Genomic DNA, 25,128 nt, shown 5'->3' with positions numbered 1-25,128 from the left:
CTTTGAAACCTCTTGTGTTAATATTTTATTTCTATGTTTTTATAGTTGTCTTCTGGTTGTTGGGCCTTTTGCAAGCAACGATTTTCATTTCATAGAAAGCAAAGGTCTCCAATAGTAACTTGAATCACACTCAATATCAGTAACAAACACACACACTATCAAGTTTTTGTTATGTGATTCAAATCAATTGGGCTCTACACAAATTTCATGCCATAAATCCTTGATTCCAACCTTCCTTCTCCGATTTAATGCGTCAGTTTTAGGTTTGATTGACATAATTCATTTCAGAGGGATTAAAGAAACTCTCATGCTGAAAAGTTTTTAATCCTAACCCTCATTTTCATTGATTTACTCAGATCAGCATGTCAGTTACAAAATTAGAAGTCACGGTGAGATATTTTGCATAGTGCCCAAAGACGAAATTTCTAAGCAAACTCAACTAACAAAGATGTCTGACAGTTGACATGTTCAAAGAAACTTCATATTTACAGAAACCATATTACTAAATAATGGCTTAAAATCACTACGACATAATAAGCTTACACGTCTACGAGAAAAATTCCTCATTGCTAGTGTCTGAGGTGAAAAAACTGAAAAATCCATAAGGACCCTCTAAGACAATCAGTTTGAGATACCCTCAAAAGTAAATTTCGAGACGATGAGGCAATGCACACAAAGCTTCGTTAAACCAGAGAGCTTTCCCCTAGGGACTGGTCTTTTGTTTATCAACTTGGTCCTGCTAGCATCTAGAAGATAACATGGAGCTTAATCATGCACTTTTGCACGCTTTGACGGTTGCTCCTCAACTTCTGCACTGGAAATCTGAAGAACTTCGGTGTTAGACAGTTCTTGTTTCTCTCCCACTAGCTGGCGATCTTCTCCTGATCCAGAGGGAATATTAGCCAAGTCACCTCTCATATTACTTTTATCAGTTTCTACTCCCGAATTATCTTTGGTAGGTGAATTTTGATATGCATTTTTTAACTCTTTGAGAGGGTCCTCGCTGGTAGATGAATCCCCCTTGACCCACTCTGGCCCCGATTTGCACTGCTTCTCAAACATCATCTGAAGGTACTTTCCTTGTTCTTCAATTCGTAGCTGTAGATTTCTTTGGATCTGCAAAAAATAATAACCAGTGTCAGAACAGTACGAGAAGACTAGAATAGCCTCCAGTATATACAAATACAGTGACGCTTTGCATATTTATTACACGTCCAATGGATACAGATATACAAAGGCCATATCAGCAGTCAGCATTATGTTCTGCTTGTTTCCCATTTTCTGAAACTAGCAAATGTATATAGAGTTTGATTCAAGTGTGCCACTAGTTTGGGCATGTTGACAAGGAAATACTACGCAGGCTCAGTAAGTTGGTGCCTAGCGGTCTCTTGCAAAATTTTCACAAATCAAAACATCATACCTCAAGTTGTTCATGAAGCCTCTTTTGTACTTCCATCTGCAACCGCAGAGCTTCAGTGATCTCAATACCCCTGATCCATAATGTTCATGGAGCACAATAATCAGCCAGAAAACATAAAGGTATAAAGTCTCTCGACATTGATCTAAGGCATATAAAATACAGGACTTTTTATAATAAAAATGTCATGCATTGTGCCAGATCCAGATTGCTTGTAAGTGCTGTCTTAATTTAAACCTTGAAACCAACATTTGCAATTTATGTGAACGAAAACAAGACAGATTCATAGTTCACAGACTAGTTATCCTCTTGAAACAAAATATGTATGATCATGAACGAGGAAAGTAATTTATGTTCAAAATGGTGAGGCTCTCTGGAGTTCGCAAAGGAAATACTTCCTTTTCATTTTTACAGTCATTATTCAGAATATAAAATGAGAACGCAGTGTTCTTTGATTGGAATCCCATGTGGAAGAGCTATCTGAAGCTCATGCTGAATCCCTACTGCATTTTTATACATTAATTGTTTGTGGTGGTTCCCTGGTTTCGAAATTTTCTAATGTCCAAAACCTATAGCGTTATCCTTTCACAAACTTTAATAGCATAACCAGAATCCTACTTGCAGTCCTGCTGTTACAGGTTAGTCAAATTATTGATACACATCTTCAACTAATAGCATAAACCTATAAAGTGACTGAGGTAAGTTTTGTACAAAAGGTAACAGTAACTAAACACAGAATCCAGGAGGCATGAGTTGTGGCTTGTGTATGTATAAGGGCAGGGTAGCAGCTATAAATATTTCTCTGAATCTGATGCAATTATACTCTTGACTAGTGGGAAAAAAATAAAAATAAACATAAGATTCATATGGCCATTACAGATGGACTGCCCTCCCATATGGAAAGGGCTTCTAGACCAACTTATATAGTGGGGTATATCCTCACCCCTAAACTTATTTCCCCTGCCTCTAAATCAATGAAGAGACCAATTTGCAGACCAATTCATATAGCGCGCGTGCACACACACCCGACAAACTTATTCAATTATTCTCAAATAGGGACTAGCCTGTGAATTTGGTGATTACATACTAATCCAAGAGTCATGTACTAATATTGAACATTAGAAGGAGCGCAAATGATCAAACAAAATAAATATCAACGGAAGCACTGCAAATAACCTACAAAACCATAGAGATAAAATATGCTTAACAATTTGTATAAAATTATTATGGCTAATATACCTACAGTTTCTAAAACTGTCTGTTTCTATTTCCCTCAAGAACAACATGCATTATACGAAAGAAAATATATCCATCTCAGATGTAACGACCCAACAAAGGGAAGTAAACTTACGTTTTCAAGTCGAGAGATGAAAGTTCTTCAATTGAAGTCTTTCTCTCCAAAGATTCTGCAAGAGAAAACATGGCTTTGATATTATGCAAAAATATACAACTGATTATGGGAGAATCGTATGGCGTATCAAGTATACCAGTGGTCTCTTTCAACCATTTTAAGGTGATGACAACTTATAAATATGCAACCAAGGGAAAGAAAAAGCAGAACAAAACTAAAAAAAAGTAGGAAAAACTTCTCATATAATTATGACGCTTTGATGACATAATACTATGGAATTTTAGTGGTGTGTTGGCCTAGCAGTAGAGCAGTTAGTGCATGAGGCCAAAGGTTACAGGTTCGAGTCCATCATGGCGCGGTCTTCAAAATTTTAATGTTGCAATTACCAGACATACAGGCCCACTAAAAAAGTCTGTAATTTTTAATTTGTAAGTAATCTATTTGACATGGAGAGAGAAGGCACAAGAAAAACAGAAGGCTAGTATCTACCTATCCATGCCATGGGATACAGGACAGAAAGAAAGCAAAAGTGCATCTAAAACAGTTCGTCAATAAAAATGAATTGGTATGAGCTACATGCATCTGATGTTATATAGCAGTGACTGGCAACATAATAATCAAGTACAACTGTAAAACCCCTTTTTCAAACAAATGGAGAGTGAAGAGCTAAATAGCATAAATTGCCACATACCTTCTGTGCTATCAGGTTTATATCTAGCTGTACGGTACTTCTGCAGTTAACAAACAGATCACACATTTAGCAAAGAACAGTCAATTTGAATCATGATAGAAGTAGGTCTACAACATGATTGTGTAATGTGCATACCTGCAGATGGCTTTTAACATGATAGATTGTCAAGCTCTCAACTTTCATTATTTTCAGGACACCCTTGGGAGTAGCCCCTGCAATCAAAATTCAAAAGTGGAGTAACAAGGTGATTTTCAGACTCATGGATCCGTAAGCATTCTTCGGACGCAAAGTAAGGGCACCTACTTTCGCTTCCACCGAGTTTGTTGACTGCCTCCACAAAGGCCTCATGAAGTTCGGGAGTCCAACGCATGCGCTGCTTGGCTTGAGCTGAGTTTGTGGAGGATGATTGCCCAGTAGCACTGCTTATGTCTTTATATGTAGCAATAGGTTGCTGGGATATTCGGTGTTGCATTGGCACACATGTTGACTGATTTGACATTTGACGCAATAACTATGAAAGAAAGAAAGAAGAGGTTAGGGGGGAACAAAAGCGGCAACAAAAGAGTTATCATTCGTGCACAGATGAATGGTATTAAACCTTTAGCTCCGGATCCACATTACTTGCATCAGCAAGAATCTCATTCCAATCAGATGTCAAAGGATCATTATCAGTAATGAGTTCATCAGCCCAATCTTGCCACTCACCTGGTTTACCAAGATCCTCGGGTGGTACCTCAACAGAAAAACTGTTGCTACCATCAGGTTGACTATTCTGAAAATTAAAAAAATCAGGTGGAGCATCTGTACTCCAAGCGTTCATATTATCCTTGTTAGAATGGCTTGATGCAGTCGATTGGAGAAATCCGGAACCACTAGAATGTTGTACTAAAATGGCAGAACTGCTATTTGTTGATTGGGAAATGAAAGGGGATTGTGATGGATGTTGTTCTTGTTGCGGAGTAGATGAAAACTGAAGATCACTAGAAAATCCTGAAGATGAAGAAAACATATGTCCAACAACCCCTTCGCTGGAAGGCAATAGTGGAATGACTGGTGGAGGATGCTGGTTGAATACCCTCCTCTCCGTGGAACCCTGATGGGAGTCAGGAAAGTTGGGGTAATTTCCATCTTCAGAAGTCAAAAGCACAGACAAAGAAGAAGATAAAGCTCCAGACGCCCCACAGTTACCAAGCTGCCCAGCACATGGTCTTTGAACAGATAAAGCTGGCTTTGTTCCCATTCTTGGTTGGTATGATCCTCAAAAGGTTAAATTTACTTTAACAACCAAGCTCAGTTTCTCCAGGCCCCTGTGTAACATAAAACACAAATGCATATAGGTGGTTCACAATAAGAATAAAATTTGAAGGAAAGCTTGCAATTAACATCGTGGCTTGTATATGCTTAACCATTTGACAACAGCAAGGCAAAAATTTTATCACTTGTGAGTTAAGGCACAGGCTTTCGCATAGATTAAACATTTAATTACATATTGCAGCATGAAACCTACTTTTACAATGGCCAAATGCAACGCAACCAGAGCTGTTCTTGGATATTATGAGGATAGAAGCAAGCATAACTTACTACAAGGTTCATATATGAAAATGGATATGTGCCTGGTTGAATTCTGCCAAAGTCACTCCTATGGTAACTCTCATGCAAGTAAAATTAGAGTTGTTTTTATATCTGTGAGCAGTATTTCTTCCATGTAATCAACTGAGGCAAACTGAAATATATGGTGTCATGTAATCTTAAAGAACACAACTCTTTAACCTAACTGAAAACTAAATCATACATCTTGGTTCTCATAATCAAGAGAGGAAGATGTAGAAGCAACCCCCCATTTGGAAACAGCCCAATCATAAAGAAAGTAAGAGTGAATGAAGTTTAACAAATGATTTACTTTTGGCAAAATGGTATTTTAATCAACCATGCATCACTAAGTTTCTTTCATCTCATCCCATGGGCTATGTATCTATCAAACAAAAACAATTCCACTGATTGACTGGCTCTAGGAATGTGATGTTTTACTAGTACTAGTGCCAATTGCAATTCTTACATAGTCTTGAGCGCTATGAATTTTTCCCCATGAACTTAACCAGCATGCGGCAATCCACCATGCACATTCCATCTTCCCCAATAGATCCCAAAATTCAACTCTTGTCAACTCAAAACACCTTACAAATCAACTTCATATCATAATAATCTCAATATTAAAAAACCGACAGGCCGTCAAGAACAACATAATCCTAACAGAAAAACACAAAGGGGAAGAGAGCCTCAATCCATTACCAATTCAAAAACTCCACGCAAAAAATGAATAATCTTAAAAATCAACACAAAAATTGACACGCTTCGTAATTCATAATTAAAATTTCTTTATGAACATCGAAGAATAAACGTGAAGCCCTCACCTAAAACCACAAAGGAGTCATATAACCAGTGAGCAGACAAAGATCAGAAAGATGGCTGAGCTTGCTATAGGCAGACGATGGTAGAGCATAGCTGCGAGCGTGCAGAGGCTTCGATTATAAGGACAAAATCTGGACTTTTCTACGGGTCACGATTCACGAACCCCGGGAGTGCTTTAACGGTACAGTAAGAGTGCGCCTTTTTTCCTTTGCCTCTCTCTCTCTACAGATATTTGGCTTCTTCCAATTTTATGCTTCTGTTTTTCATATTTTTTATATTATTATTTTTATTAAATGTTTTAGTAATGACTTAAGTTTTTTTATTTGTAGCAAAATATGTAAGTCGGATTTTTTTACTACTCGAAAATATATCTCCTCCAGTATGATCATTTTTTTAAATTCTTACATTTGTTTCCTTGGAATTCCTAAGAAAATAAATCATTTTATTGAATTCAGCTTTAACTATGCCGGTGATTTTGTATTTAATTAGGTACGAAACGACTTTAAATTATTGAGTCAATTGTTCCACTTAGACAGAGTATTTAAATCTGCAAGAGAATTGGTCATTAAAATTCTCTCCGTTCCAAGGGATAACCCCTTCTATGGGCGGTACAAGATTTTATATAGTTTTATTTTGTGTGTTAGGTGGGGAGAATAAAGTAAGATACTGAAATAAAGTAAAGATAAATAGGTTTTTATCTTTCGTAATGGGTGTCTTCGGTGATAAAAATTATAAAGGAAAGTGCGTCATTTTCAATAGGACGAAGGGAGATGTCTAGTTTAAAAACAAAAAAAGTTCTATAATTTACAACAAAATTAAAATATGATAGTAATATCATTTCGATTTATATAAAGTGAGTCTAAAATTAAAATTGGAAGTTTATAGCCTTTGTTTAGTTGTATACGAAACCAATAAACATTTAAATTCCGATCTCAACAAGCGAGTACCAACTTTTTTTGTAGGTTTCCTATTAAAATATTACTACTACAGACAAATAAATGTGGTTGGAAATTGTATGACGAAAATACAAATGAAAAATATTCTCAATGAATGCGACTATTATTCTTTTATCTTTTAACTGAATAAAATAATGAAAAAGATGTAGTAGTGACGAATCCCTACTCAGTTCTCACATTAGTGGACTTCAAAAAAATATAATCCCTCCGTTCCGAGTCATATTTTGCCATAAAAGTTCATCCCAGTTTAGGAGTCATATTTGAATCTTCCATATTTGAACATAAAATTTTACCCAATTATTCATCAAAATTATACTCAAATGTCATTATCTACATAAAAATAAACTCAAAAGTCAAACCATGTCACTTTCCACCAACTCACTTTATTTATTACACACTCCACCATGTCACTTCATTTATTACAACTCCACTATTTTTTTAAAACTCGTGTCATAACTAATTGGCACTCTAAAACTGGGACGGAGAGAGTATATAGCATTTGTTAGATCAGATGAAGAGGGAATTGGAGATAAACAATAAAATTTACTAAAAAAATTTTGTGACTTAGGTATGAACGAAAAAAAACAAATGTGATCTACATGCAACTGTATACAATAAATAATTATAGAGATCCACTACAAAGCCCTAGAAATTATAAATAATAGTAGTACAAAAGAATTTTGTTAAATCTAGTGATTGTCATGTGGGAGATTAGATGCAATGCATAAAATAATGTTTGTGGAATCACAAACGCAATTGGCATATCACTACATTGTGCTCTCTTCAGTGGCCAAAAGGGCAATTTGGTGACGTGGCACGGTGGCAGTGAAGTGGATTGGTTCCTTTCTTTTTGTGGGATTATTGATACGTGTCCATCATGTAGTGGCTGGATTATAATTGGAATTTTCAATTAAATGTAGGGTTCTCATGAAATGAATATATGTGGTCATTTTCCAATATAAATATTAAATTATTACTACTATTGTTATGACAATGTGTTTGGGTCCAAGTATCGTTTTGTGCCCAGATGCCCTGCTTGATGCCATGTCCAGTCGAAATCAACAATTCAAAGCCTCTATAATATATTTCCATGTATAAAACTACAAGAATAAAAGGAAGAGTACAAGACGAATACTTCATACTTGATCAAATCTTAAAATATGGAGTAAGTGGAAAAAAGTGAGACTTGTGTTTCAATTTTTCCAATTTTGGCTAATGCGTCACAATAGGATTCTATAAACTATGACTAAAAAAATCATTTACTAATAAACTAGTCGAAATGCTATTTGGGGAGTGATTAGGAGATTGATGTTAATTGAATTCAATAATTCATGATTAGTGACCTGTAAGGATTCATTAGCCCAATAGTGTTTAATTAAAGCTATAGTCGGTACTAAATTAGGTTGTCCGCATGATGAATCATACGTACCTAAGTTCTACTCATAAACTACTTTTTTAGTTTAGCAATTACATTTCTTAAATACTCCAACTAAATGGTTAGCAATTTCTTTATTTCGAAAAATTGTTATGTTTAGACAATCTTCTGTTTTTTGATTAAAGACTGCATACGGCCCTACACACACCTCATGTTAATTGTTAATTTGTTATGAGTGATATCATCTTAAATTTCTCGTCTTTTAATATTTAAAATATGTGTTTAATATTAAGTGAGAAAATTATTGGAACAATAGGGTATGAATTGAAAATATTTAAATTAATGACTAATTAATTTGTTGCTTTGGGAGGTACTCCTACCTAAGAAAGTGTTGCTTTTAGTTTTAAGGGGGAGAAGTGCAAACTTTATCTAACTAAGCTAATCACGAAGTAGTACCATTCATCAGCATCACATTCATTTCATCAAGTAAGCATTATTCATTTTATTTTATTTTATAGAGTATTTATTTTAATTATAAACGTAAAATCATTATTGACATTGTAAATTCTATTTAAATTACAGAATTAATGTCATTAATACTCCATAAGCAACAAGATCACCAGTGAATAGAAGTTTTCAGATGTAGAAAAAACTTCTAGTGAAGAACGAAAATTGTATCCAACATTGAAGATGGACAAAGTACGTCATGCCATCTCCTTTTAAATTCCCATACTAGTATTGAAGTTACTACTATAAAGCATCTACATATTCGATAGCTGATATAGATCTGGGCCTTTTGGCTAAGATATGTGAGATAGGCCCATATGATACTGATATTTCCATTTTAAATACAAAATAGTGTATTATGTTGGTCATGAATTGGTTTAAAAATTATGGCACAAAATCAATAACAAGAGGTTATGTTGGTCATGAATTGGTTAAAAGTTTAAAACCCCAAGAAATAATTAGACTAAAATACACTATACTGCGAAGATGGATAGATTACATTCAGCCTCATTTAACAGCCATTAACCGTCAATTGTCTCCAAATCTAATAGGAGTACTACTAATTCCCAATAAAATAAAGCTCAAAATTAATCAGAGAAATTGGTTGCGCCAAGAAACATCAACCCAATGTCGAAATCAACATTCCTCGGCGCCCCAATCCTCCTCGTACCGCCGTCCACCGCCGTCTGCCGCCGCAGACTGAAAATGTCGGCCTCCCAAAACCCCATCACGACCGTGACAAGACTCCTGTGGGGCCAATCCCTCCCCCCAAACCTCCTGGTCTCCACCGCCCGCTCCACCTGGTCCGCCGCCTGGCACCTCATGATGTCCCAGCTCGCCCCCTCCGACTCCGCCGGCCGCTACACCCGCCCCTCCTCCCCCTTCCGCCTCTCCCCCCCCACCACCACCCGCTCCCTCCACCTCTACGTCGGCCTCCCCTGCCCCTGGGCCCACCGCACCCTCATCGTCCGCGCCCTCAAGGGCCTCCACTCCGCCGTCCCCCTCTCCGTCGCCTCCCCCGCCGCCGACGGCCTCTGGGAATTCCGCCCCTTCGCCGCCGACACGGACACGGGCGTCGTGGCGCCCGGTTCGGACGGGGCGAATGGGTGCAGGACTCTCAAGGAGGTGTACAATCTGCGGCGCGGCGGCTACGGCGGCAGGTCCACGGTGCCGATGCTGTGGGACGCCGATGCTAAGGAAGTCGTTTGCAACGAGAGCTACGACATCATCCAATTCTTCAATTCCGGCCTCAACGACGTCGCCACCAATCCCGGATTGGATCTTGCTCCTCCGCCCTTGAAGAAACAGATTGATCGCTGGAACAATATCATCTATCCTAACATCAACAATGGAGTTTACAGGTGTGGATTTGCTCAGAGCCAAGAGGCTTATGATAGTGCAGCAAATGAGTTGTTCACTACTTTGGAAATGGTGGAAGAGCATTTGGGGAGTAACAGATACTTGTGTGGGGACACACTCACTCTCGCGGATGTGTGTCTGTTCACGACGTTGGTGAGATTCGACCTCGTCTACAACGTGCTCTTCAAGTGCACCAAGAAGAAGCTCCTCGAGTATCAAAACCTCCATGGATACACCAGGGACATTTACCAGGTACATCAACACATTTATACAAAATTAGTTGAGTTTGTGTTGATATGTATGTGGTTGGGTTGAACAGATGAGTGGAGTTGCAGAAACATGCAATTTTGGAGCAATTATGGATGGATACTACAAAACGCTTTTCCCGCTCAATCCGAGTAACATTCGACCAGCCATTCCTGCAGCATGCGAACGTGAAGCGCTAGCGAGGCCTCATAACAGAGAATTGTTATCATTAAACGCCGTCGTGTAGTGTCAGAATAGCTATAAAATACATGTATACTCTTGGTCAACTCCCTCAATTACATTCCTGGGCCGTCTTTGCACGAGCAATTTTGAATGCAAGCAAACACCAAATTAAAATAAGCCTCCAAGACTGGTCTCTTGAACAAAATAAGCAAGGTTTTTCTTACATAAAGTATCAATTCCCTCGAATAATCCAAGGAGGGGATTTACATGAAAGCACAAGCCAAAAAAAATGGCATTCACAAAAATCCCTTAAACGAGATAAACTGTTTCTGTCAGTTGGAATTAGGGCAAAGCCAACTAGTCATATTCTTGAACCTCTAGTTCCTACAGCACAAAACATTCTCGTTAGGAGCTGGTAAAACTAAGAAAGATATGGACCAAATTTGAAATTAACAGTAATGATCATAACTTCCATCTGTAGAAGTTTCAACAAATAGTGGGCTAAATTACAATTTCTAACTGAAGAAGAGAATTCACACTTATATTTTGTTACTGAAAAGTAGAGCAGTAACAAAAAGAAAAATTGAAGTAGGTATAAATCATAGAAGAGGGGATGTGTGTAAGAGAAGGAATGGAGAGTTCTCTATCGTGCAGATCCTTAATAGTACTAACTGGTAAGAGGAATATATGGATCAGCAGTAAGGAAGAGTTCTTATCATGCACATCCTTAATAGTTATATTACAGCTGAACTGTTGAGAGGAATATATGGATGAGCAGTAAGCTGGGACAACAAGAGATAAAATCATAAAATGTCATTCTTACTTGACCGTCTAATGTTGCGACAGAACTTGCTACCACATTGACAGTGAAACGCCTTAATAGGGTGATCATGGTCGTCAAAATCAATGCCATAATCCTGAAAGTGCAACGTCGATTGTCAGCTTTGCAAATTATATTCAATGCTGATACTGATAACATCTAAATCTCCAATGATGCCACCGTACAATTAACTCATGAACGTGTAAGAAGTTCATAACGGCACTATAAGAGAACTTATACAGATCTTGAGAGTTGAAAGCATAGTTTATTGGAAAGAAATTAACAATATCATACAAATCTTACTTCAGAATAAGCATATTCTACAGTTAGCAAGGCATAATCATATTCTACAGTTCTTAAGGAACTTCGTCTCCCAATAAAACAACAGAAATATTACTAAAAACCTATACCAGTCGATTCCATATACTAAAGGATTTAAAAGAGTGATTAGGCATTTGGCCTTTTCATTACTTGATCAGCCATAGCATTTCCCCCCTCAATGGTAATTTATCCTTACTGATTTGTAGTAGCTTTTTTCACATTATGCCTTTTACAACCATAAAAAGGATAGAGCATGACAAATGAAATAATTAGACCCACCCAAGTGAGTTCTTCCATGGCCTTTATCTTTCTTGCGGTGAAGAGACCGAGCTGCATTTAGGGACACTGTTAATAATATCATCCACAAATTTGGTCTTAAAAAACTGAAAAAGGCAGAAACAGGGTTAAATATATCTGAAGTATGAACCAACTTCTTACACGATAGTAGTGGTGATCAGCAGTCTCCACTTTCACTGGTATCTCCACTAAATTTGAATCATAACATCTAAAATGGTAGCAAAGAGAAAATGGATGTTTAAGAAAATCTGCAATTTGAATCAGAAAAACTGGCATATCTTTGAAAGACAATCCTCCTGGATCTTCACTTTGCAAAGCAAATGGGTATTCTAGAAAGACGTTTTGTCATGTACTTGACTTACTCAAGCACAAACAAATACTTTCAGGAACATAATTAGTTTAACAACAACAATGCCGATGGATACAAACAAAGTTTTATGAAACCAATTATCCAATGCCAAATCTAGCTGACACGACCCTTATAAATTCAACTGAGTTGAAACTAAAGACAGCAAATAACTGCAATACAAGTTCAATACTGAAACAAACTTACCTGTGGTTAATAAATCTTGCAACATTTCCATAATTTGAAGCATCTAAACAAAGCGCTTCTTCATCTTTCAGTGATCCTTCAGCACCCCAATCAGCATCCAGAACCACAGGATATGGATATTTGTCCGGTTTAGCACTCCTCAAAATGCGACCAAAGAACTCTGTATTTGTTAAAACTTCTCCAATAAACTCACAAACAAAAGCACCTTCTGGCAGGTCCTCTAGAGTACGCAGACCCCACCCTTTTCCTTCCAGGGTCATAAACACCTGATCACACTCAACAGGTAAAACACATGGAGAATATTATGTATTTATTGTCAAAGGATGCAGAAACTCATTAAGTCCATACAATGAATTGCTAGAGTCAGGGATACAAAACTGATGTAGTCAACAGTAAATTGCTACCTGCAAATTGCGAGTTATTCCTCTCTGCACCACACGATTGCCACATTGTTTACTGCAGCCACATCTCAACCAGCATTCTTTGATGAACTTCCTCACCAGATGACCTTTGCACGGTTCAGGGATATCATCACTCTTTGACTTTTCCACAGGACATTCCTTACAGAAAAACTGGTTGGGTTTCTTCAGATCACGTTTCATGGAAATACACTCTTTAAGAAGTACTTCCTTAACCAGACCATCTGTAGTATATGCAAACTCACCTCCAACTAAATGTGCACATGCACAAGGTGCAGATGATGACAAGCAATTCCCAGAGCAAGCAGAACAACTGCTATCTCCAATGTGGGCCAAGGAGATATTAACAGAAGCATTTTGGAAGACCACATTTTCAGGTATGTAGTAGAAGGATGGCGGGGACTCACTATTTACTTCATTCACCAGTGAAACAATGACTTTTTCTTGTCCCTTTGTTACGTCAAAAAGATCATGCACAGGCTTGAAATTTTCAGGAGTTACTGTCTGATCAACAACCACCAAGCTCAGATCATTTGTTTCTTCTACATAATGCTCTTTGTCCTCAGTATGGGTTCCGTTGTCATCCCCATCACCCCTCTTCTCCAACTGACAGCCATCATCTGTGCCATTGCAAGAAGTAACCAGTGGTGTTGTAGGTACAGGTAATTCAGTATTAGACTGGGGATCATTTACTCCAGTTAAAGAACATAACTGCAGTCCCCCGTCGCCAAGATCATCCGTAGCAGAAGATTTCGTTGGTAAGTCAATGGTTGTTGGATGCACGTCTAGGGTTGAAGAATCCAGACGATTCTGATCTGATCTTAAATTTAGAAAACACTGACAAATTTCTTTCATAATATTCATCACGGAAATGTTTGGGTCCAAAGTTTTGTATGATTGGAGACATTTATCCTCCACCAATTGTATAACTGTTTCAAGACTAGGCATGTCGAAATCAGGCCTTACAAGAGCCAAGTTGCAGCTCAAGGAAATTTTCACCTCTCCAAGAGGCGAGGAAGCAATCTCTAGGTTAGAAGCTAACTGATTTGGCACCAGTTCAAGCTCACCATTTGTTCTCGCTTCATTTGGAATGCCGGTTCCTTCATTTCTTTCTTTTTCATCTCTGGATGGTGAAGCTGAGGGTTCAAGACAAGACGGTTCTCTAATTGTACCATTCACAGATGAATCTCCTTCAACATATGGCCCTGTAAATTAATAACAAAGACACTGATGGTGAATATTAAACAACAATTTCTGCATAAGGCCATAAGTTTCTTACATAGTGACAGATAGTAATCAACATCATCAATTACTCATTATGTTCCTCGAAGGGAAGGTTACTGAAAATGTAATTGGTTATCTCAAATAAGTCCTAGTCTGGAACAACATACTATTGAGAGCTACACAACAGCCACACCCCTTGACATTTAGCACATAAAAGGAAAAATCAGAATCCAGAAATTACTGGACCATCATCATGAATCAACCAAGACTCCCTGGAAACTAAAACAAAGACCCAAAAACAGAAGATTACAAATGAAAAATAATAAGTAAATAATACTCCCTCCGTCCACGAAAAATAGACCACATTTGCCATTTTTGGTTGTCCACGAAAAATAGACCAAGTTTGAGAAATGACCCCACATTTGCTACCTAACACAATTAAACACTACTAATAATATGGACCCCAGATTCCACTAACACTACTTCTCTCTTACTTTTTTCCCTTCTCTCTTACTTTACCAATTCCACATTAAAACCCGTGCCATTCACAATGTGGTCTATTTTTCGTGGACGGAGGGAGTAACATGCAATAGCATTGCTTTCAGAGTTTGGACAAGAAAATAAAACTAAGAATTTCTTGGACTCGTAGAGGTAGATTTTCATGATCCAAGGGAGTCTAATCAGCACAGAGGATGGATGGAGTAACAAGAAATGCATTCAGCTAAGACTAGTACCTTGATCGAGATACAAATGATAGTTTTAAAAGCAAAAAAGAAAGCAATATCTGGAACCATATTAGCACTCAGCCACAAAGGAAATGCCAACCTGGATCAATCACAGCAAGAGGAAGCACAAGTTGTGGCATGTCATCAGTAACAGGCTCTTCTTTAGGAATAACTAAAGGAAAACTTGAAGCACGCTTCTGTTTGGGAGCCGGAACCCTACCACGTATGACCTTCCACTCTTTATTACAAGTGGCCCGAGGAGAACTATGAGGCAGTGAACTCTTTTCCACAGTTGCAGTTTGAGGAGAGATGGATTGCCTTTCCCCATCTCTGATCTTCAGAGCATGAGGACTCGTGGTGCAATTAGGCTGGCAGGGGTCACATACCTCACGGGCAACCAAGGACTCAGAAGAAATAGGCTGCTTTCCTTTTACTTTTCTAAGTAACTGAGGATCAGGCCTTTCGCTTTCAGTTGGTTCGTCTTTAGGGATGACCAGGGGCATCATAGGACTAGTATCAATAGCTGCAACACAGGAAGTGCTTTGATCATCTTGGTATCTGAGTCGCACCCTTTTCAAAGGCTGTGGTGATTCTTCAGCTGCCTGAGCTTGTTCCTCCAACCTTTTCTATTTTGGAGAATCAACCAGAACATAGTATCACAAGATCAAGGAAAATAAATTGAATGAAAAATATCAAAACTAAATTATCACTCAAATATTGAAATTTTAAGGGATGGCAAAGTAAAAAATGGATAACCTACTTCAGCATTCCTTGTCCTCTTGGAACGCTCAGCAGCCTGAAAGATGAGTGAAAAATATAAGCACATATAAATCTCTTGTAAAATTTGCTATAATTAATGAGCAGAGTAATTATGAATGAACAGAAGCTTTTGCAGAGATTGGAATATAAGCAATTCAATTGAAAGATAACATACTTCCCTGTCTGCAGTCTTCTTTGATTGCTCGTTTGCCTGAATGAAAATAAGCATCAACAGCTACAAATCAGCACTTTTGATCAAACCATGTGAAGTACGCTAGCGACTAAACAAAAATAACAAAGATATGGAAACAGAACTTCAACAGAAACCAGTGAGCTGGTTGTTCAGCATAAGTCACTTACTTCCGCTTCTTGTCTCTCAAATATAGCATCAGCAAGCGCCCTATAATTCTCCTCTTCAATAAGCTCCCAATTTTTGTCATACAATTTTAACAAATTCTTCAAAACTGGTTTCACCAGAGTATCAGAGATTCCCAGATCCTTCATAGCTCGAAAGGCACTGGCAACTTTAGCTTTTGTCTGCTTGCTCATCTTAGCAGATTTTTATAAATCAGGCTCGTAAACTTTGAATGCACCAATAATCCTTCAGACTTCTATTAAGCACAACAAAACTTAGATAAGAAGAACACACGAAACAGTAAACTAATTAGTACTTAGTGTGCTGCCCCATAAAAGAAAACTAGTGGAGTTTGATACAGCCACCACCCAGAACCAGAAATATTAATTCAACACCATGCACATTCAAAACATCATTCAACTGCACAAATACCCAAGCAGACGAGCCAAATAACAACCACACACAAAAACTCATTATAACTGGTACATCACATTCATAAAAGTGGCAGAAAGGGTAGCGAGAGACAAATGAAAAATCGAGAGAACTCCTAATCCCCTAAAATTACTGAAGAACACGGCACAATGTTTTTTTTCTTTCCTATGTATCCTTTAATATAGTACCAACTACCATTAGACAACTTTTTGGTGCTATATGTTTTGCACCCGCAACACATGCTAAGCATGAAAACGGAATTATGTTAGTAATTTATATGTTCTGTACCCGCAACACGTGTTAATCAACATATACTAAGAATGAAAATAGAGCACGTTAAATCAAATTAATATTGATAGAAGCTTCACCATTTAGAGGGGGTAAAGTTAGCATATTATGCAATATATGCATATACTAATGATTGTAGCATATTTTCAACTTATACTAATGATTGCAGCATATTTTCAACTTATATAGTATTAATATTGATAGAAGCTTCACCATTTATAAGGGGTTAAGTTAAATCAAATGTAAAGGCCTCGTACTAATATAGTTGGTGAAACACTTATCTATTGCTTGCAACTTTATTTATTCCCCGGTGTGGGATTTCTTGGGCCCCAACATTACTTATATGCAATCGGTACAATTAATGATTGCAGCATAGTTTCAAAGATATAACAAAAGAATGAGGCCTTTTTCTCTTAATCAGCCATCATCTATGAAACTAATTAACTCAGACAAGCTCTTAAACTCATCTACAATTTAGCTTGGTGATAATTCAACGACAACTTTTCAAGCTTAGAGGCAATAGGATTTCTCCTCTCTCACGAGAATCACATAGGCATTATGCCTGAAATCTTTAATATCAGTAAACAAATACTCCTATATCCAGATAAAGTGCACACAAAGTTTTTAATCAAAACAAAAATTATTTAGCTAACAATTTCATTGCAGACTCAAATTGAACAACCCAACAAATACTAATGCTAGTAACTTTGTTAGTTTTTACTCACCTAGAAGAACAATTAGACCATGAATTCGTGTACGATTGAACATATTACTAATGAAACAACGCTACCCATGCAACAAAAGCACTCCACCTTCTGCAATGAAAACGTAGTCTAAACAACAAAGGCGCGTGGGAAACGAGAATTTCTCCGCAAGCGCAAAAGGAGGGGAGACGAGTGAATTCAACTATAGTGCATTAAACCATAAACCCTAATTACTCACACAAAATAAACGGAAATTAAAAATAAAATAAAAATTGAAGAAAAAGGTTGTGTCCATAAAATGTCGGCCACAAAAAATCAAATGAACATTCCATATGTAAGAGAGACTCTTTACAGCTTAAATTAATGAATCGTCGAGGAAATAATCAGCATGCATTCAAGAAAAATGGATGATTTTTTTTTTTTTTCAAATACAACTTTGGAAGAAATTTATAGAGATGTATAAAGGTGTGCGAGATTTTGCAGGAAAATAAAAAATTCACGAAGGAGCTGAATTCTTCATACCGTCGCTTAGAATTTAGAAACAGCTGCCATGAGACTCCCTGAGTGGGAGCTTGATGTGAGAGAGCGGGGGAATCAGGAATGCAATGGAAAAATAGGGTAAAATTGTAAAATTTGATTAATTCAACAATTTAAATTTCTAAAAGAGTAATATTTTTTACTCCGCATCGTAAAATTTCGTAATCCCTCAATCAACAGTCAATATAGTACTATTTTAAAAATTCTAATACTCTATTTTCATTTATTGAAAGCCTGGTATACGAATTTTGGTAAAACGTACCAACAATGAGGTAAGATATCGGTATTAAAATTTACCGTTCCGAAAATTTTAATAAGATAAAAGTACATTTTTCTCATACCAAATTTTTGATAAAATATAAATTATAGTGATTTCGATAAGATATACTGTACCGACCTATCCCTAAGTCTAAGCCCTTATTATGAATCTAAAAAGGAAACTAAACATCATTGATGAGCTGTTGGTGACAGAAGATCATAAATCACAGATAAAGGACCTATAATATTTTCTTTTCTGAGTTGTCCTATTAGAAATGAGACGTTTGCTAAAATTTAAACATCATTTATACTTTTTCTTTTATTAATACACAAAACAACATTGAACAAAATTTATTGCTAAAAACCATGTTTTATATTTAATGGGGCGGAGGAAGTATATTAGCTTAGGGCACAAAATTGGTAATAATCTTCCTTGTAGGTTATTTCTTATTTTGCATACTACCCATTGCATTTGGAGTTCGGGGACATTGTTATTATCTAGGCTTAAAATTTAGGTTAGTAGTCCAATCGAACAGGAAAAATAAATAAATAAATAAAAAAGAAGTCCAACTCCAGCTTGGAGGGTGTAAGTGAGTGTATTGGCAATTGAAACTAAATCTATAAATATAATTATCCTACATCAGTGTTCATAGATATGAAATCACTATATAAGACTGATGAGTCTATCCTCCTATCACCAATTGGAGAGACTCATAACACGTATATAGTATCCTTCTTTTTTTAAGTACTCCTTTGTTACCAAAAAATAGACTAATTTTACCATTTTTTGTCGTCCTCCAAAATTAGACAAAGTCTAAATATGGAAAAAATTTCAACGAATAATAATCCTACATATCATTTATAATATGGACCCCACAATCCCCTAACGCTCATTTCACTACCTCTCTCTCTTTCTCCATCTCTCTTACTTTTTCTCATATCTATCTTATTTTACCAATTACACATTAAAATCATGTCATTTACAACTTTGTCATGTTTTTTAAGACGGGGGAGTATATCAAAAGTCAAATCTGCATCCTCATTGGGAACTCTCACTAACTCATTGTCAACTTCTCACCAACTCATCGTCAACGTCTCACTATCCATTGAGCATTTGTTGTCGAAGAAGCTCTGTAATGTATTAGAGAAGAATGCTGATAGTTTAGAAGAAAACGGACATGCGTAACATCTAAAAAAGGCCGAAAGGAAAATCATAGGAGTGTTTGGCACTCAATTGCGTCACTCCATTGAAGCTCAAATCCAGCAAGGGGCACTTTGGTTTTATTCAAAAACTAGTTTCACACTCGTGCGATGCACAGACTGAAAAAATTTAAATCATTGATTTGATTTATAAATTAAATAAATAAAATTATTAACAATATCATTGTAAGCGAAAAATGAATAGATTAAATACAAATATTGAAGCATATTAAACATGAAATAATTAATCACAAAATATAATGTTCAATGTTAAATCATATGAAATAAAAACTTATCACAGTAACAAATTAAACAAAAGAGTATTACTCGTAAGGTTTAGAGAACTTATTTATATACTACATTAACTATTAAGTTCATCTTCTTTTGCACTTTCTTCATCATGCACCAGCGCCTTTTCTTATCCAACGAAGAAAATCTTCGGTCTTTTTCTCCATTTGCATGTAAGAATTTCTAACAAAAATCAACTACAGACGCTATATTGCAATATCAAACAAAAATCCACCGGACATAAAGAATTTCTAACAAAATTCCACCGAAAAAAATCTCTGATTGTAGTCGTCAATCATTGCCTTATCTTATTATGTTCCTCCTCTCTACCCATCTACTCTCTCCCTTTAGCTGCCACACATACCAATTATAAACATAAAAATAAACTTTTGATTCATGAAATTAATACTTATAGGAAATTTTGTAACTTTTGTCATTCTTTTGAATTTACAACTGTTGTGTTGGCTTTGATTACACAAAAAAAACCCATTAAATTTTAATTCATTTTAAAAGCCACTCTCCAAATTAGTAAAACTGCCACTGACAAATACTCCCTCCGTCCCAGATAATTCGTCCTAATATTCCATTTTGAGTCGTCCCACATAATTTATCTCACTTCATTTTTACCATTTTTGGTAGTGGACCTCATATTCCACTAACTCATTCATACTCACATTTTATTATAAAACTAATACTTTAAAAGTATGATCCACATCCCACAAACATTTTCAACTCATTTTCCATTAGATTTCTTAAAATTTGTGCCGGATCAAAGTGTCCCGAATTATCTGGGACGGAGGGAATAATTACTTTTAATGAAATACATTTAATAAAAAATATACCGTAGCTTTTAAATGAAATACATTAATAAAACACAACTTTAAAAAAAAAATATGACATGTTATGGTGATATGCCCAGACAGACTAAATGTTATCAAATGGAGGGAAAGTAAAAAAAAAAGGAATGTTAGAATTCCAAAGTAAATTAAACCTTTTCATATCCTTAACTATAACATAAATAGATAATCTTTTCATTTCTTCTAAATTGTCACACAAATAAATATCATACAAATAAATGAAACCTTTTCATTTTTCTAGTTTTATTAAAAAATTTATATCGCCATTCTTGTTATTTTTTTCCAAAATTCTTATTACGAGTGTATAGATTAAGAACGCCGCAATCGAGTTGATTGTGCTTGAGAGTTGAGACAGCTGCCAATGATGATGATCATACTAGCACTGAGCAAACTACTGATCATCTAGAAATTGACGAAGAAAAATAAACTTTGAAAGCAACTAATGATGATAAGGTTAAGCCATCAGCTGTCGCTGATGGGGTTAAGATTGACCCCGCAGTTGCTAAGGTCGCAAGAGAACTCTCAACCTCCCAAAAAGAGTTATGTGACTGTGTTTGTGTTGGACTTGGCTGAAAGTGGCTCACCTTTAATATTTATAATGCCACTCCTTTGGCGGGATTGGATAACTTCGGATATCTTCGACGAGTATTTGCATATTGTCGAGTTTATTGGTCGCAATTTCTAGAGAAATTTTTGTAATGGCGTTTGCGACGCATCCAATGTTGAATATCTAAGGGCACCTACAACCAACTTTATGTCAGCAATTGCTTCGTCTTCACTAAGCACGTCACGACTTCCCTAGGATTGTTGACAGCGTTAACTGCATGCACTGGCAATTAAAGAATTGCTACACGACATGGAAATGTGTGGGATTATGCCCTTTGCAAATATGAAGTATAGAGAGCGAGCTGAAGCTGTGACAAGAGTCGGTGAAGGCTCGGGGAGGGAACAGATATTGAGACTCATTCATCAGCCAAAACTAGCCGTTGGTGAAGTGGTAGTTATAACTGATTTTCTGTTTTGAAATTGGTTGTGGTTATCTCAAGTTGAAGTCTTCTATTTTTTAACTCGGTATTCTCAGTTTGTATAGCAGAGTGAAAACACACACACACACAGCAGATTGGGGGTTTGTGAGCTCTAGCTTGTGATTAGTTTAGAGCATTCAATTTGTAAGTGTGAGCCATCTTCTTGAGAGTGTTGATTCAATAAACTTTGAGTGACTTCTCCGTGGATGTAGGCAGCCTTTGCCGAACCACGTAATTGCTGAAGAGTGCTTTACTTTTCTTGTTTGAGATAGTCTTCAATCGGTAGTTTCATCCTAACAAAATGGGTGTACATGAGCCGGCACAAAAGGCTCTCACCCGACAATAGTGTTTGAGGCGGTCGACGACTATTATATTTGGATTCAACATTCATTTTTCGGTATCCTCGTATCGAACAGTGATATCAACGTGTTCAACCATTCAAACGTCTTCAATGATGTTTTAAACAATAGAGCACCGACAATAACCTTCGGGCCAACAATCAACGCTATAACATTAGTTACTATTTCGCCAATGATATTTATCTGAGGTATCCAATCTTTGTGAAGATGCTAACTTTCCTACTAGACCCAAAAAGTGCACTTTTTGCATTAAAATAAGAGGCACAGTTGCGTAGAAAGATGTCGAAAGAGCATTTTAAAGTTTTATAAACACATATAGTTGTTGTCAAATCCTCGTGTCGTTCTTGGTATCAAATCGCTAACATATGTACGCAAGTATCATCATGCAGAAAAAAAATTGACTCAAAACAAATGAGTATGTTGATGGAATGGACTATGGCATTTGGTTGGTTGCATATTCATTATAACTTTACTAGCTACATAATCTAATCATTACTTTACTAGCCAGTAGATGCATATCTGAACTTATTGAATTTGATTCATATGCTGATATGCAATAGGATTAAACTCAAAACCAGTAACAACACACTTTATAATACCAAAAAAAAACCATTTTAATTTTTAAATATATGAATCACAATCCACTAATCTTTGCCAACTGCAAAGGTGGCAGAGCAAAAAGAACACGCACTCCACACTCCAACCGTCTCTCTATCTGTATCTGCTTCTCTCACACACAAACCCAATAATCATAATTGTAGCCAAAAATTATAATCTCAATCGATAATCTGTAGAAACAATAAAAAACCACAGTCCCCTTATAATTTTCTCCTATAACAATTCATTATATAAATGAACTCCAACTTCAAATGCAATAGAGATTTAAAGAAATTCGAAATGGGCCCATCTCCAATCATTTTCTCTCTCATCCTCTCTCTCTCCTCCATCCTGGCCTCCTCCTCCGACTACACAACCTACGTCTTCAAAGGCTGCGCAGACCAGAAATTCCCCGACTCCAATCCCCTCTACAAACAAAACCTCAAAACCCTAGCCTCCGCCCTCACCTCCCGATCCTCCGCCGCCAACTACTACAAAACCGCCTCCGGCGACATCAACGGCCTCTACCAATGCCGCGGCGACCTCTCCTTCTCCGACTGCAGCCGCTGCGTCGCCAAGGCCACGTCCATGGCGGGGAAGCTCTGCGGCGCGGCCGTGGCGGCGCGCGTCCAGCTCATCGGCTGCTACATCAGGTACGAGATCGCCGGGTTCCGGCAGGCGAGCGCGACCGAGCTGGTGTACAAGGTCTGCGGGCCGACCCGGGCCGGCCTCGGGGAGAGGCTTGACGCGGCGCTGGGCGGGATCGCGAAGGGCGTGGAGCCGACCCGGTTCTACGCGGGCGGGTACGAGTCGGTGTACGTGCTAGGGCAGTGCGAGGGGGATTTGAACAGCAACGACTGCGTGAGCTGTGTGAAAATGGCGGCGGAGAGCGCTAAATCGGAGTGTGGAAGCGCAGTTTCTGCGCAGATTTATATGCTGGAATGCTATATTAGCTACACGTACTACCCTAACGGCGCTCCTACCAACCATCACTCCTCGATTCCGTCGTCGGGTAATCACTCACACCAGATCGATCCTATCCTCTATTTCATGTACTAGTAATATTGCATCTCTCTTTCTGTTTCAATTGAAATTGGAGGTGATTTTGAAGGGAGAGGGAAGAATACGCAGCAGACGGTGGCGATAGTGATGGGAGGGCTTGCGGGAATGGGGCTCATAACGGCGTGTTTGATGTTCATGAAATCAGCTTTCAAGAAGAAGGCCTATGATCATCATCATCATCGATCCTACACTACGCACACATAGTAAATGGTGTTTCTCTTGTTCATTTTTATTTTATTTTACGAATGTGTGTGTTTTTGGTTAATGATCGAACGATGATAATTAACGATTAATTATTGATTTTGGCAGGCAGAATTGGAGGTTTTGATTAGGAAGGTAGTGGCAGTGGCAGATTAAATTTGTTTTTATTGGGGAATGTAAAAAGGAAAGGGGTTATAGTAGTACTAGTTTTGGCTTTTGGAAGTGGAGTTTTCTTCATGGCCAAGTTTATGAATCATGATGCTTGGTTGATCTCTTTATGTTGAACAACTTTTTTTTTTGTTAAAAAGAGATTGAGAAATGTCAGTTTCAGCAAAGGATGATTGCAGTGAAGATGAGCTTTGAAATTGATAAGTGCTTTAGAGCATTCACAATTAGGAAGAGAGCCCTACCAACATCCCTCCAAAAAATTCCTCCTGCCATATCATCATTCCACTATCTACTAGCCCTCGAGTTTAATTCATTTAAATTATTGGTGTTTATCAAATATTAAACCAACAAAAACGAAATCAATTGGATTAAAAAAATATATAAAACACTCAAACATACTCCCTCCGTCCCCGATTAAGAGTCACACTTTTCCATTTCGGTCCGTCCTCAATTAAGAGTCACACTTCATTTTTATCATAAATAGTAAGTAGATCCCACATTTTATTATAAAACTAATATAAAAAAATGGGTCTCACATTCCACTAACTTTTTCAACAACTTTTCTTTACATTTCTTAAAACTCGTGCCCGGTCAAAGTGTGACTATTAATCGGGGACGGAGGGAGTACTTTATTGAAATAAAATAAAAATTATACTAGTACAATTAAAAAAAATAGTAAAATAAAATGACAAGTGAAATAGACACATAATAGACGTTGTCCATCCACCGAGCGGCGTCAAGCCCTGTCCTTCCCTGTGGCCATCGCCGAGCATCGTCCGAAGGCGCTCCTCCTCCAATAGGCGCCGTCCGCACGACGGCGGGACGACGCTCCTATTGTGAAGGCTCTTATGATACTGAGATGGCCTATTTAGCATTGCCATGTGTGTGTTGGCTATTACTCATTTTCTTTTGATTAATGTGTACGAATTCACTTTGATAATATGGAATTAAACAATAAGTTTTTGAAGAACTGAAGTGGAATGTATTTGGATTCTATTAGACGTTGGAAATTTTCCAGTTCTTTGTTTTCTTAAATTTCCTTTTGAGTTTGGGAAGGACGAATCTCATTTTTTCAACTCTATTTATTTGGTTGCTTTTCATTTTAGAAATTTCTTCTAATTTAAATGATTGAATTTTTAACATTTTATATATATTTTTTCAAATTTATCTTCTCATGTGAAGATG

General features: G+C 37.2%; 4 protein-coding genes across 6 annotated transcripts; 2 read left to right on the top strand and 2 right to left on the bottom strand.

Moving 5' to 3' along the window:
• Positions 1-404: 404 nt before the first annotated feature.
• Positions 405-6,090, bottom strand: LOC125205963 (protein PHOSPHATE STARVATION RESPONSE 1-like). 2 transcript variants are annotated; one of them, XM_048105198.1, is made up of 9 exons: positions 5,871-6,090; positions 5,516-5,633; positions 4,058-4,766; positions 3,763-3,970; positions 3,595-3,671; positions 3,460-3,499; positions 2,769-2,823; positions 1,421-1,490; positions 405-1,116 (listed from the first exon to the last, which is right to left on the bottom strand). In XM_048105198.1, the coding sequence occupies exons 3-9, from the start codon at positions 4,697-4,699 to the stop codon at positions 766-768; spliced, it is 1,443 nt and encodes a 480-aa protein (XP_047961155.1). In that variant the 5' UTR covers positions 4,700-4,766; positions 5,516-5,633; positions 5,871-6,090; the 3' UTR covers positions 405-765. The 2 variants fall into 2 exon arrangements, with proteins under 2 accessions (XP_047961155.1, XP_047961154.1); XM_048105197.1 differs by lacking the exon at positions 5,516-5,633.
• Positions 6,091-9,224: 3,134 nt separating this feature from the next.
• LOC125205143 (glutathionyl-hydroquinone reductase YqjG) lies at positions 9,225-10,671 on the top strand. Its single transcript, XM_048103964.1, has 2 exons — positions 9,225-10,317; positions 10,385-10,671. Exons 1-2 carry the CDS (start codon positions 9,334-9,336, stop codon positions 10,556-10,558), a joined length of 1,158 nt encoding a protein of 385 aa, XP_047959921.1. The 5' UTR covers positions 9,225-9,333; the 3' UTR covers positions 10,559-10,671.
• LOC125205142 (probable inactive histone-lysine N-methyltransferase SUVR2) lies at positions 10,663-18,006 on the bottom strand. 2 transcript variants are annotated; one of them, XM_048103963.1, is made up of 11 exons: positions 17,914-18,006; positions 15,973-16,223; positions 15,788-15,823; positions 15,614-15,649; positions 14,954-15,479; positions 12,890-14,109; positions 12,486-12,751; positions 12,074-12,140; positions 11,915-11,965; positions 11,318-11,411; positions 10,663-10,878 (listed from the first exon to the last, which is right to left on the bottom strand). In XM_048103963.1, the coding sequence occupies exons 2-11, from the start codon at positions 16,159-16,161 to the stop codon at positions 10,856-10,858; spliced, it is 2,508 nt and encodes an 835-aa protein (XP_047959920.1). In that variant the 5' UTR covers positions 16,162-16,223; positions 17,914-18,006; the 3' UTR covers positions 10,663-10,855. The 2 variants fall into 2 exon arrangements, with proteins under 2 accessions (XP_047959920.1, XP_047959919.1); XM_048103962.1 differs by lacking the exon at positions 17,914-18,006 and adding an exon at positions 17,413-17,490.
• Positions 18,007-22,646: 4,640 nt separating this feature from the next.
• On the top strand, positions 22,647-24,142 carry LOC125208210 (plasmodesmata-located protein 3-like). The gene is made up of 3 exons (XM_048107793.1): positions 22,647-23,524; positions 23,624-23,784; positions 23,884-24,142. The coding sequence occupies exons 1-2, from the start codon at positions 22,768-22,770 to the stop codon at positions 23,776-23,778; spliced, it is 912 nt and encodes a 303-aa protein (XP_047963750.1). The 5' UTR covers positions 22,647-22,767; the 3' UTR covers positions 23,779-23,784; positions 23,884-24,142.
• The last annotated feature ends 986 nt before the right edge of the window (positions 24,143-25,128 follow it).

Source organism: Salvia hispanica, chromosome 2 (genome assembly GCF_023119035.1).
Source record: "Salvia hispanica cultivar TCC Black 2014 chromosome 2, UniMelb_Shisp_WGS_1.0, whole genome shotgun sequence".
NCBI lineage: Eukaryota > Viridiplantae > Streptophyta > Magnoliopsida > Lamiales > Lamiaceae > Salvia > Salvia hispanica.
This window is presented reverse-complemented; position numbering and strand designations above follow the sequence as displayed.